Below are 14,242 nucleotides of genomic sequence, written 5' to 3'. Positions count from 1 at the left end.
CCTTTATGTAAACATGGGCAAAGCAATTGGGTCCAGTCTTTAATTACAAAGAGGCAAGCTGAAACAGCTTGAAAGTAAGGATTAAACCCACATCTCCCACAATGGGGCTATTTGTGAATTTCAATGTATGTTTAGGGTGGCGTGCTTTTAGCGAAAAGACAAGCATGTTACCGAGTTACCTTGCGTTTATCGTTGAAAAAAATGCTGGAAACCACAACTTTATGGTGACGATTTATAACTTTAATGTAATAAATTGCAATACTTAAAAATACTATTCGATTAATGTTTTAAAATAAAAGTTGCGAAATATAATTGATATATTAAAATTCTTTTTTTCATTTTTTCTTTGACTAAAATGCATAAAACCTCCATGAATTTTAAGATAGTTATAAATTACCCCTATAACTATAACCTTTCATTTTATTTTTCAAAAAACCCTACCATTAATTAATTGTTATTTTATAATATAGTTATTACTTATTACCATGTCACATTAATACAATATATATGGCACATGACATAAAGAATATTTTATTATTTTTAACATAATTTAAGGAGGTGTAAAATTTAATCTTTATTTTTAACATGCATGAAGATTCTCTCAATTTTTTTTAGTTAGTGATATTGTTCTCATTATTCAAAGGTAATACAATTTAAGAAAAAAATATACTCCTTTCAGTCCTATTTATAGGGGTAGAGAAAAAAAATTTTTAATCCTATTTATAAGTCATCTCATTAAATTTTTATTACAAATTTTTCATTTTACTACCATTAAATGTTAGAGAAAAAATATATTGTTAAAATATGTATATTTAATAATGGTAAATTGAGAAATTATTAAATTTTAGACAAAGTTAATGAGTTTAAGATTTTTTTTATTATAGTAAAACATGTTAGAAATGTCTTATAAATAAGATTAGAGAAGTACTTATGTTATTTTTTAAAAAATTTAAATAGCCTTTTATATTAAACAAATGAAAAGAAAAATATGTAAAAACCATCATTGATAAAAGTCATAAATTTCATTACCTATTTCATTTATTTTCTTTTAACTCTTATTTGTTTGTAGCTGTTATTTTCTCATTTGAATAAAGTTTCAGTACTTATTCAAACTAAAAATATATTTTGCTTTAGAATAAAATATTTTCTTGCTATTGGTGATTTGTATTGATTTTGTTAAAACAATTTGCAAAATATCATAGTTTTCTTCTATTAAAGCATAAATTTTTATTTATATGCCTCTTATTAATGACAGCTTTTAGTTATTTTTTTCATTTGTTTAATATAAAAGGCTAATAAAAAATAATAAAATCATAATTTTTCTCTTAAATTTTATTACTTGTAAACAATGAAAATAATATCACTGGACTAAAAAATGAGAGCATCGTCATGCGTGTTAAAAATAAAATTATAATTTTATCCCTTCTTAAATTGTGTTAAAAATAATAAAAATAGTTTTTCATGTCATGTGTCATATAAATTGCATTAATATGACATAACAATAATTAGATTAATAAAATAATAGTCAATTAATTGTAGGGGATTTTGAAAAATGAAATGAAAGGTTAAGAAGATTAATTTTAAATATTAAATAATGAGGAAGGTCATGCAATTGCCTCAAGATTCAAGAGACATTTTATGCATTTTAACTTTATATATCCTTAACTTATTTTAATAATTAGTATTGCTTTGGACTTTCAAAACCAATGAAAGAAAAAAAAAGAATGGAAAATAATAAGTCATATTTCCTTAAAAATTTGGAATGACAAATAAATGTAAAGAAAGAAATTCATAAAATGAACGTCAAAATGAAACGGAGAAAGTAATTAAGCATGTTACTACCGGCAAGGTGCTAGCATTTTCCATGACCAATTAATTTTTTTGGGCTCGAAACAGTTAATTAAAGTATCGAAAAACCACTCATTTGTGCCCGTTGTTTCGCACTCTACAAATAAAAAAGCAAAGGGCGGTTTCATGAATATTCCACGGTATCCTTGAAACTCAAGGCCACAGATTTATAAATTTTAAAATTAAGATATATGAATTTATGTAGAGTTTTTTTTATTAGTATTTTTTGTTATTTAATTATTTTTCATAAAATACAAAATCTTCTCCTCTTTTAAAAGGTCCAACTTTCCTGATCTCAATTTCAAAAATTTTAAATACAAAGATGTATGCCAGGATTTGAATCCATTATCCATCTATATATGCGGAAATCTATATAGATATTCGACCGATTAACGCGTCACATCACACGTAACCGTTGCTTTATTCTCACATGTAAATGAGCCACGCATGGCAGAGAAGGCCGAAGCTAAGGTCCGCCCCTACAGACGAGAATCATACCCCCTCCCGACAAATTTTGCCGCGATGTACATCCCTCACTTCCCTTCCAGAGAGCCGAACTTCTGAGAGAACGCCTTGAAACCCTTCGACAACCAAAGCTTATCTACTCAACTTCGGAAGCAACCAAAGCCATCCCCATTCCCCCTCTCGCCAGCAAAAATAGTTGGGGAATTTTACGTTTCATTTTCAGATATGCCTCCAACGAAGCAAAAATTTTCCATGACCCTTCTCCAAACCTATTTTTTTAATATATTTTCCTCTTATCACTTAATTATTGGATAAAAAAAAATTTTGCCATAAAATCTACTTATATTCTTCCTTTATATATATATATATATTGAAGGAAAGAGAATAAATCAAATTGAAGAAGAGGTAGGAAATATTTGAAATATATGATCACCTATCTCATTAATTTGTACAAAATATAGCTAAAGGCATCTCGCCATCAAAACTACACAGATTCCAGGAGGCCAGAAATAAGATAATGTTAGAGATTCATGTCTTACTATCCATAACTGTAACTTCTAACCTCGATAACTTTGCCAGAGGCTAGTGGCTTACATATTTAGTACTTCCTTTCCGTAAATGCGCTGAAGCTCACGGGTTGCTGCTTGAAATGATTCTACAAGGAGTTGGCAGGAGTAAGAGAATTGAATCATTGACGTAGCGGGCAAAAAAACACTTTAATGCACATATTCATTGTGTAAAGAAGAAACAAGGAAAGAATGTACTACCTTTCCAACTTTGAAATGCTTTCTGATTAATTTGTGAACCAAAAACTGTTTGAATTGTATCAACCAACAAACTTTCAGGGGTACTCTTCAATTCCTGAACTATCTGATAAATGGTCTTCCCGTTCTCAAAGTAAATGTGCTTGTTGGGGTGTTTTGTTTTGCAACCAGCATGTGTCTCAAACTCATGAGCATTTAGAACCTGAAAATATGAAAAACCACCTATTGAGTCCTGTGAATTATCAATACTGCAATGATTAAACTTTTTCGTCAGGTTTTTAAATCAGTAGATGGCTAACCTTGGTATAATCACATGACTGACAACCACAAAGATAGCCAAAACCTTTAATAACTCCACGGAGTTCCTTCATATATGACAGAATGTAACCACAACTTATCATACAGGACTTCATAGTGAAACAAATAGACGAGAAAGATCTGAATTTACCTCCCGTGCCACTGAGATGTACTTTACAGGAACTCCATCTAGCATACCAGTAGAAATCAGGTTTCTAACGTTAGAAGGGAAACTATTTGAAGCTTCTTTCCTTGTTACTTTGTACTCTGGTCTATTTTTGGACAGAGACTCGGGCTTAAGTTTAGCCACCTGAGAATAATTTACAACTGCATTTGAATTTGAAACATCCATCTCTGTTTTGTCAGCTGCTATTGATACTTCAACTGAAGATTGATTATATAATGGATTATAGTCTCCAGCTGGCCTATTCACAGGGATGACATCCTCTTCATCTTGGAACCCACGAAAAGAAATTACATTTGAGTCATCTTTATTAGAGGAATCACTAATAGATATGGCATTCTCCTCTACTCTGCAAGGAGGGCAATCTAATGATCTAACACGTGCTTCCTCTCTATTGCAAGTGAGTCCCATTAATGTGACACTACCCTCCATATCAAAGGCTTGCCCCATTGACACAGATCTTGCCTCAGGTTCTCTGTTATAAGCCTGATGAAGATTGCCGACATTCTGTCCGCTATATTAAGCCCCTCTGAAGCCTGTGCGTTATCACGATCTTTAACACCATCAACTTTCACTTTTTTAATTCCACTGAAACCTAGACATGTACCAGAATCTTGAACAGAGTGAGATATAGACAAGTCAAAGGAGGCATCTTCCCCATAAATCATTTTTGTTCGTGCATTGAAATCATCAGCCACAACAAAAGTTTTTCTTTTCACTGAAATTGACAGACCTAGTTTCAGATCCAAAAGATCGGCCAATAAATTGGATTGGAACGGGATGAAAAGAAGAATTGCTCTCCCAAGATGTAAAGGCATTTGACAATCCTTTTTCCATTAGTGTCTTCCGTAGATTGTTTCTTGCTTGGTAAAGAATCTATTTCAGCAGAATGAACAAACCAGTGACGAGATCGCTTTGGTTCAATTTTGGAAGGATGATCAAATGCTTCCTTTTCGTCACCCTTTACCATCCAAAATCCCTTGTTTTGGAGAGACTGCAGCAAATAAAACTCAAATTTGCTTCACGTTAGAAGGGGCGCAAGACTTACTGGCACATATAAGAAGTATAAAACCTAAATCTATGCTTCTAAACAAACAAAGGTTCAATTTAATGTGCCTGATGGAACTTCACCACTGCACAAGCCATAGCATTTCTAAATCTATGCTTCTAAACAAACAAAGGTTCAATTTAATGTGCCTGATTTTCAATTTCGAACTATTAGTGTTATATTAGAGTTGTGTTAATGCTCCTGTAAATATATATGCTGTATATTATCTAGTATTTAAGTGCACTTCACAGCACTCCAGAAACTGCCTTCCAGGAAAAATAAAAATAAAAAGCATTAGAAGCTAATTGCCTCACAGCCCCGTGTCAGAGACGGTGTTAATATCAGATTATGTTCTGTATCGATTTTTAGATTTCATAGCCCATCCCATACTCCCTCGAAAGAAGAATAATGATCTTTGATTCAAAAGTCTCAAAGAAACATACAGCAGAAACACTACGTAACGTTTGTAAATTACAATCCAATGTGCAGTTATGTGCAAGCTCCTTATAGGAGAAGACTGTCATGATACAGAGGGGAAAAAAAACGTAGAGGAAAACAAAAATAGGAACAGAAGCAGAACTGGGTAAATTACCATTTAGTTATATTTTAGCAGGCGAAAAAGTATTCCGCGTCCAGTGTGACCTTCTGGTCGACTCTCGGCGATACTTCTCTCAGTTCCCAAAGTAGTGTACACGGACTCTGAAAATCTCCAAATAACCATATTGTTCAAAGTCAATGACGAAAAAAAGAATAGCAAGCAAGAGGACGAAATTGATCAAATTATAAAAACTAGGACTAAATAATTCTTCCATTTGAACGGAATACTACGGCATCAACTAGCTTAGAAATCTAAATTTACCAAACAAAACTTCTCAAATGGGTGTAAAATCGTCGAAAACAAATATATTCAATCTCAGTAATTGCGAGCAATCAACTACGACCAGCACTGGAAGCTCAAAATGAAAATTCCAAGATCGCTTCCCTCGGCGGCGCCCGAAATATGATCGGGGTTTTTCTGACGCCAGTTAACGATGAAGTTCCCGCGAATCAGCAGCAGCGATGAACGGAGACAGCTTCCACAAATAAATGGACGCAGAATTTTGATGCGGCAACAGGAGGGAGGAGCACTTGATCTTTCCTCGGCTATGGGATGCAGAGATCGAATGAGCCTGAATTAAGTGCGAGTCACGGCTCCGCTTGCTGAGGACGTACACGTGGGTGTTAGTAGATAAATCTGGACCCTTGACATATATATGGCTATGGGGCCTTTGGTGTAACTTTGTTATATTGCTCGCGACGGTCTATCAAACACCCGATGCATGGAGAGACAGCGCGCTTATGTGGATTGCACCGATTAGAAGTCGAAAAAACTGTTTTTTTTTTTTAACATGAATTTTCTTTCCATAATTAAAAAATCAAATTCCCTGACCAAAAAAATTAAATATATTTTAAAAAACTGTTTTATATTTTTAAAAATACAAAATATTTAAAAAAGCATTTTTTATTTATTTATTTTTTTAAACTGTTTATTTTGTTTTATAAAAAATATTCAAAAGTATTTTCATTTCTTTTTATTTTTAAAATACATTATATTTAATTATAAAAAACTTATTTCAATTGACTCATCATTACCCTATTGTCATTATTCTCTTGCAGCTACTACTATCAGCTTATTTTTTTAATACTTAAATTATTTTTAAATTAATATAATCAAATAAATTTTTTTTTATTTTCTAAAAACCATTCCCGAAATTATATTCGCATCCGATGCAACTATTTTTGAATTTCATTATAAATCAAACCTGTCTTGAAAATTTAATTTTTGTAAAAATTAAATCAAAATTAAATTTTAAATTATATTTTATATTTAACTTTTTAAAATTAAAAATGTATTTTTAAAAATTAATATTGTTAAATTTATGATATTATGTTAACATATTTTTTTTATTCAAGGTGTTTAGGAATTAGGTATCAAATTTTTGTTTGATTTGGAGAGATAATGGTAACCTTTCTATCTATACAATGATGGAATTTACCTCCAACTAATTGCTCTGATGAAAGTTTTTAATCATTTATACCATATAAGGGTATATTATAAAATAAGTCGTGTCAAGATAAAATGTATTATTGGTAGTTAAATATGTAATAAATAACAAGATTTTAAAGTAAAACAAATTGGTTTATATAATGGAAAAGAAGGAACTCTAAAACTATGCACACAAATATATATATATATATATATATATATATTAAATTTTAATCTGTATGGGTCTAATACATATAGACTAAAATAAATTATTATATACATTTGAGTATAACGGAGTGACAACTCTAACTAACTTAAAAAATTGTTTATAATTTTTCAATAATTTTTTTATTCATGTCTTTTAATAACGAAAAATAAAAACTTTTTAATGTCGTAATATGAATACAATAGTTAATTGCAGTCACTGAAAAAAATACAAAATATATAATTAATTTTAATTTAAATTTTTTTAAAAATAAAATATAGCACCATCTCTTTCTGGGTCTCTTGTGGGTGTAAAATCTAGTTATTATATAATATAATATATATTCCCAAGTTTTTAGGACTGATTTGTTTTCTATGTTTTTTAATTTAAAAAATTTTAAAACTATATTGAAGATGTGTTTGTATTCAGGTGTTTTAAAAAAATTATTCTCATTTTTTTAAATAAAACAAATTAAAAAAATAATTTTTATGTTATTTACCTTATGTTAAAAAGGGTTAATGAGCAAAATCGACCCTAAATTACTTAAATTGGAAAATAATGTTAATTTTTTAAATTTGTAATATATCAAACAAAACCGGTTTAGCCTTTTTTTAATGCATTAATATTCACCGTTGGCCTCAAGTTAAACCTTGAACGATGGACGACAAAGCAGAGGTGAAGCAGCTTCCCAGTGCATAAAGAGCACCCAAGAGGGCGTTACCACTAGAGAAGTTTGTGGTGATACCACATGTCCGTTATGGTGATGCAAGAGAGCGATGTGGAAGGAACCTGTGTGTATTTCTATGCCTTTGAAGAATGTTATAATCATAGCCCCAATTATTCCCATTATTGTTCCAACGATCTTGGCTTTTCCTGGTGCTGTTCTTAAATTCAATCTTTCCAAACTGTTCACAATTTAAACACATTAATAAAAGGTGTACTTTCTCCTTCATAAAAATTATTAATTTTATTTTTTCTGAAGATTTTTCTCGTATGTCCAATAAAAAAATTTTTTCATAAAAGAATGAATTCTTTTTTTGTCAAGAAACAGTAGTATTATATATAGGATGAATGCTTTTAAAAAATTAACATACCCATGCCAGATGGGATCCGGATTTGGTGAGTGTCCCACGTGGCACTATAGAGATCATTAATTCAATCAAACGGTTGTGAAAGAAGACAAGCAAGGACATTAATTCACAAAATCATAGGATGCAAAAGGATCCATTATAAGGCATAGGTTGACCAATAACAAAAGCTAGAGCTAAAATTATGAAGGAAGCCTTGAAAGGAGTAATCCAAAGCATGCTTGAGTTGGAACCATTACATGTTGCCGAATTGGAAGTCCAAAATGACATAGGGGTCGTGCTATTCATGGTGGGCCAAGTACTAGAAGAAGATCATGGGCCAAGCAGAGTTGAACTTGAAGAGCTCACTTAAATGTCACATGCACATGGGAATCAAAGTGACGTTTTCTTAAGGAGAATTTTTAGGGATACTTTTAATCTTTTTTTATCATTAAATAAGGCCATTATGATGGTCAAAATCTTTGGATAAGTTGAGAAAATTATTTATTGTCAAATTAGGATTTTAATACTTTATCTCATGAAACAAGTGCTGAAAATCCTTTTTGGGAAGCATAAGGAGGTGCCAACCTTGACGGGAAATCAGCCTTTAATGGCCTCTTCAATGTAAAATGGTGCCACTCATGGTATGTATTATGTTTAGGGTTTTCTTTTGCCCTCCCATTTGCCTATTTAAGCACATTTTTATCTTGGAATTTGCAGAATTGAACGAATTTCATTTTTCACAGTATTGTGTCTTTTCTTGCTCTTCTTTGAGTCTTGAGAGAATGTGTGAATTATCAGAGGAGTGGTTATCGTTTGTGGCGTTCCAGAGCTAGGGTTCAAGAGACAGGATCTCTTGGGGTCTAATTCCTCTAACCAACATCTATCTATATCTTTTAATTTGTGTTCCACCCTTGTCTTTGTTGTTTTCTTGAAATATTGCACGATCTGATCTCAAAGGAGGTTCCTTGGACAAGCTTCATCGGGGGTTTCTGTATCATTATATATAGAAAGAACACTAAATAACATATCTACCTTTTGTTATATTGTCCTATACGTTAATCTAACGACTGATATGGACGCAGAAAAATGCTTGAAATGTATCCTCATAAATCACTACTTAACTCAGTGTTATTTACTTCTGGTCAAGCATAAATTTCCATACATTGATGAAATCTTATCGTTCAATGTGAACACACTCACTAGATGAGAGGATTTCGAGCACTCAGAATCCAAATCCTATTGCATTATGTATATAGTAGGACAATGTCAATACGTACTTCACAATGAAGGTAATATACTTTTAAACTTTTTTTGATTGATTATTTCGTTTCAAAATGTTCTAAAATAATACAACAAATTAGTTACACACTATCATTGAATCGAACCATATTATATTTGTGAGCGGGAGAAGCAAAGAGAAAAAAATGATTTTGTTAACCAACAAAAAGATTAAAATAGAAAAATAAGAAGAATTTAAAGAAGTGGAAAAACATATATAAATTGCAATGAAACTCACCGAAAGGAGACGGCCAAGATAAAGGTGATGGCTGGAAGAAGATTGGCCATCGCGGATGCAAATGTTGCTGACGCTAATGCCAATGCTTCCAAATATAAGTTTTGTGCCAATATTCCTCTGCATCATAGTTATGCATAATATAATAAGAATATTAAGTATTTAAATATCTTTTTTTCTTAAAATTATATTTGTCCAATATAATATATATAGTGCATGTGAAGTGGATCCAGCATTTTCACGTAAAATTAGTGGAGATAAAAGGACAAACTATCAGAATTGGAACTCAGTAGAGTCAAAAAAGGTAAATTTTACATCCCAAAATTGCAAGAATCAAAGACCTCCAGGGAGCTTAGAAAAAATTGTGAGGGGACTTCATCAGTACCAGCCACATGGTCTGGTAAAGACTTCCCAATAACAACATGGATCCCATATCAGATGGTCTGCCAATAGCTAGAGACTGAACTAGTTGAAATAAATCAAAGGTAGGTTTACCTTAGGGTAGGGCAAAAAATATACTTGCTCAATTATTAGAGTCCATATGGAGACGGAATAAAATTGAATTCAAAGTAGATAACCTGGATCATCAAACCCATTTAGAATTATCGTTTTCATCAGCATATATATAGCTCCCTACGTTAATTTACCTTTGCATTAATTGTACTTAGACGGCAATGAGGAGAATTAAGGCATATAGGATCTTGGGGCTCACATTGTTTGAATTGAGGTTCATACACCTCTGGCACGATGCCAATGAGTAAAATTTAAAGAGAATTATTTGGCCATAAAAATAAATTTATAGATAATTCTAAAAATCATTTATATTTTTAACCAAGAAAAATGATCCTTTTGATACATACCCAAATAACCCGCATAGAAATGCCTGAAAGAGTACGGTCCAAGTCATCTTTGGTCTTTTGTTCCTGCATATAAATTATAGAAATGGAAGAATATTGTCACATAAAATTGCTTCACCAGAAATCAAGTAAATAATTAAGCAACACACGACAATATAATTCCAGACTAACTCGGATAACATGCATAAACATATTGGAAAATCTATAACAAAGTACATGGTTAAGATATATATTATGTGAGAATAGTAAGAAACAACCTCCCCACAATGAGAGCAAGAGGAGCAATGAAACCAGTGGCAAATATAAAGCGGTATGCAATGAGGACTCTCAAGTTCATGCCATCATCCACGGCGAGCTTGTACAAAACATTGAGCCCAACACCTCCTATCTGAGCCACCACCATTAACATCGCCGGCTTCAACCTGTCCACCACACTCCGTACAACCATCATCTTCGCCATCAAGACCACCAGCACGAGCTACAGCGACTTAGGGTTGAGAATAAGAAATGGTGAGAGAGAAGGAAAGATGAGGGTGCAGCAGTAGAGTTTAATGGCAATGGTCGGTCTACGTGAAGAGAAATTGAGAGAAAAGTAAAGAGGGTATATTAATTTATATATGGACGAAAGTGAATATTTAAATTAATATTATAATAATTATATCTTGGAAACAAGTTGGTTTGAAACTCTCGCTATCCAATTGGCTCGGTGCCTCCACCGTAACGTTGCTTGTGTATACAAGTCAAGAGAGTGTCAAAACATGCATGCGTAGCTATATTTATTCATTCCCTCAAAATCAGGACTTTTGCTTGCAAGCTATGCATAAATCATGACCACTTTTCATGTTTGTTGTATAAGAACTTTTTGAAAGCAGTGCTTTAATTAGAAAGTAAATCTTATGAGGTTATCAATCCTCGTGATCCTGTATGAGCACCCAACATATATACGACTATGTAATTCCTTAATTTCTTTCTTTTTTCAGTGTTACAAAAAATTTCTGTTAACAAATTAGAAGTTGATATTCATATTTTTAATATTTAAGAAAAATATAAGTTATGTTTGGATGCTTGGAGATTTATATTTAGATTTGAATTTGAATCAAACCCCTTATCTGAATAAATATAAGTTTATGGAAAATTCAAAATCCTGCCTTATTATAATTTTTTTTTTGTAATTTTAAGTTCTCTCTAAATTTTAATTATTTAAAATTTCAGCTACTCTAATACTTTTTTTTTCATCATGTTTCAATTGTTGGTGTTTATAATATTCTTGACTCTCCTCTCATTTTTGTCCTTGTCCCTGAGTGAATATTAAAAAATAGAGGTAAGCTTCTCACTCTCTCAGCCTTCCATTTCTGCTTTAAATCTCTACTCATCTCTCTTCTGCTTTTAAAATTGCTTATAGTATTTAAATAAATAATTTTAAATACATGAATTTTAAATTTAAGATTTTAAATTTAAAGTTCAAGTTCAAATATATCAATCCAAAGTCTATCTAAAAGGATAAAAGTAAAATTAAACAAAGTCCACTGAGCACATATGCATGCATGTTTTAACACTCTCGACTTGTGTATACAAGCAACGTGACGGTGGAGGCAGCAAGCCAATTGGATAGCGAGAGTTTCAAAAAGAACTAGTTTCCAAGATATAAGTGCAAAATTAATCATAAATGTTAATTTGAATATCCATTTCGTTCATATATAAATTAATATCCATTAATTAAACTCTATTTCTGCACGTTCATCGTTGCTCATATCTCTCACTATCTTATTCTCAACCCCAAGTATTTCCCATAGCACCTCCGCTTGTGTTGGTGATGGTATTTTAAATGAATTAAGGTTGTTGGATTATGTCAGAAAAAACACAATTATTAGTCTCTATAGTTTTATCATATTTTGTTATTATATAGTTCTTATACTTTGTTTTTGTTACTCTAAATCCTTATAGTTTTTTATTATCTGCAATGTCAGTCCCTCTATTTTTAAATATGCCTAGAGGGATGATGATGTAGCACTAATGATGTTAAATCATCTAACTTGTAACTAACAGGATTAAATCTTATGTTGAAAATAAGAAAGAAAGAGATAGAGCAATCACAAATTACTAAGTAATGAAGATCAACTAGAAAAAACTAAAGATTATGACCAACTATACAAAGACAAAACAAACTTCAACATCAACATTAACCAAAAAAAAAACAATTAATGGCATCACATCAGAACAAAAAATGAAACATAATGTCTTGCTGTGATGAATATGAAACCAAAGTAGAGACAAAAAGATGAATTTAAAGTCTGTCAAAACAAAGAAAATAAAAACCTAACCTCATTTAACATGCAATGAAATGACATTAGTTACACTCTTGATAAGTTAACACTGTTAGTGCTACATCATCATCATTCCTCTGGGCATATTAAAAAATAGAGGACCATTATTACAAATGAAAAAAAAAAAATCTATAGGGACCTAGGTTAATAAAAAAAGTACAGAGGTCAATAACAAAGCATTCTAAAACTATAGAGATCAATAATTTTGTTTTCCAATTATGTTATTTTGGATGTTTGGTATGCTATTACATCGTTGTTAAGTTTGATGTTTCTACTTCAAAAGCAGTTCCCTTATTAAAAACATGATAAATTCAACTTTAATCTCAAGTCTGATAGTTATTAGTTATAACTTATAACCGACATATCTAGAAATTAAATCAAACTAGATGACCAAAACTAGAGGCTTTTCATTTGACGATTTTCATTCAACTAGAATCTTTTAGTATATTTGATGGTTAAATAACCATCATAGATAAAATGGTGTAACTATAAATGATGGCTAAATAAATGACATTTCATAAACATCATTTTTAAGCATTTTGTAATAGTTTATTCATGAATTATAAATAGTATCAACATCAATTTTTTTAAATCTATTGTATATGGATAAGGTGCAAAGATCATTATCCATATTTTTTTTATAAATAAAAATTTAGGTGAGCTATGTCTCAATGCTCATCAGGGCCAAAGCACATGATCTAGTGTCAAAGAGCTCTTACAGAAGTACTTACAAATCATTCATCAATAAGATCCTAATATCAGTAGCTAGATTTGATCCTATGATTTTGTAGGTTATAGGCTAAATCCTTATCAACTGGATCAATTTTTATTGGTCATTATCCATATTTTTAAAAGTATACCCTCTCCATCCCTATGCATTTTCTGTTTTAATTTGTAGATGCCTATTTTGTCTCTAAATATAAGGCTATCATATTTTTAAGTTAGACATTTTGCCTTTGTCTTGAAAATGAAAAAAAAAATTAATTGTGTGATCTATCTACTACTATCATGATATTAATTGTGACATTATTAGAGGCAAGACTAGAAAAGCATTATAATTTTAAATTACTTCAATTAAATAACTAACTTTTATTAATATACAAGATTTAACTAAAAATATCAAAAGGAAAGTATTGTTTATAAACTTGATAGGCCAACTTCGAGTGCTACCCATACTGGCCATAGCCCATGTTAAGAAAGGATAATGACTTGCATTCGCAGCCTTGCAGGTATAAATGGGCTAAGGTTGGCCCATTTTGAGCTACAGTTTTTTAATCTCAAAAATTGACTTTTATTATAGTATAGGTAGAATTTGAGTTACATACAAAATTATATATTTTGTGTCACTTTCCCAATTAATTTAAATTTGTAAACATAACATTTAAAACTAAAATGTTACAGAAGAAAGTGATAGAGTTTCTGCTAGTTGGGTAGGAAATGAGGTGATACATTCCCTATAAACTAAATAGGATATAAAGGCTATAATAAAGTCCCATGAATGAGTTGTATGTAGCCTTCTTTTAGAATCGGGAAACACTTGAACCATTCTGAATTTTTTTAGGTGTATTAGTTTCCCTAAAATGAAAGGTCAGCAATATCACCCGCTAAGTATTAAAAAGGAAGCACTATTACCCTTCCATT

General features: G+C 31.2%; 1 protein-coding gene across 1 annotated transcript; it reads right to left on the bottom strand.

Moving 5' to 3' along the window:
* Positions 1-2,789: 2,789 nt before the first annotated feature.
* Positions 2,790-4,265, bottom strand: LOC129306057 (uncharacterized). Its single transcript, XM_054946379.1, has 4 exons — positions 3,526-4,265; positions 3,377-3,442; positions 3,081-3,279; positions 2,790-2,968 (listed from the first exon to the last, which is right to left on the bottom strand). The coding sequence occupies exons 1-4, from the start codon at positions 4,006-4,008 to the stop codon at positions 2,904-2,906; spliced, it is 813 nt and encodes a 270-aa protein (XP_054802354.1). The 5' UTR covers positions 4,009-4,265; the 3' UTR covers positions 2,790-2,903.
* Positions 4,266-14,242: the final 9,977 nt, after the last annotated feature.

The sequence above is a fragment of the Prosopis cineraria genome, unplaced genomic scaffold (genome assembly GCF_029017545.1).
Source record: "Prosopis cineraria cultivar Desert tree isolate PC_DT_omini unplaced genomic scaffold, ASM2901754v1 PC3, whole genome shotgun sequence".
Taxonomy (NCBI): domain Eukaryota; kingdom Viridiplantae; phylum Streptophyta; class Magnoliopsida; order Fabales; family Fabaceae; genus Prosopis; species Prosopis cineraria.
This window is presented reverse-complemented; position numbering and strand designations above follow the sequence as displayed.

Excerpts from the sequence above, each read along its gene's own strand:
- LOC129306057 (XM_054946379.1), bottom strand. The coding sequence starts at position 4,008 with ATGGGGCAAGCCTTTGATATGGAGGGTAGTGTCACATTAATGGGACTC. Across the intron at positions 3,280-3,376 it reads AGTCATGTGATTATACCAAG|GTTCTAAATGCTCATGAGTT; the intron begins GTTAGCCATCTA and ends TCATATTTTCAG. Across the intron at positions 2,969-3,080 it reads AGCATTTCAAAGTTGGAAAG|AATCATTTCAAGCAGCAACC; the intron begins GTAGTACATTCT and ends AACTCCTTGTAG.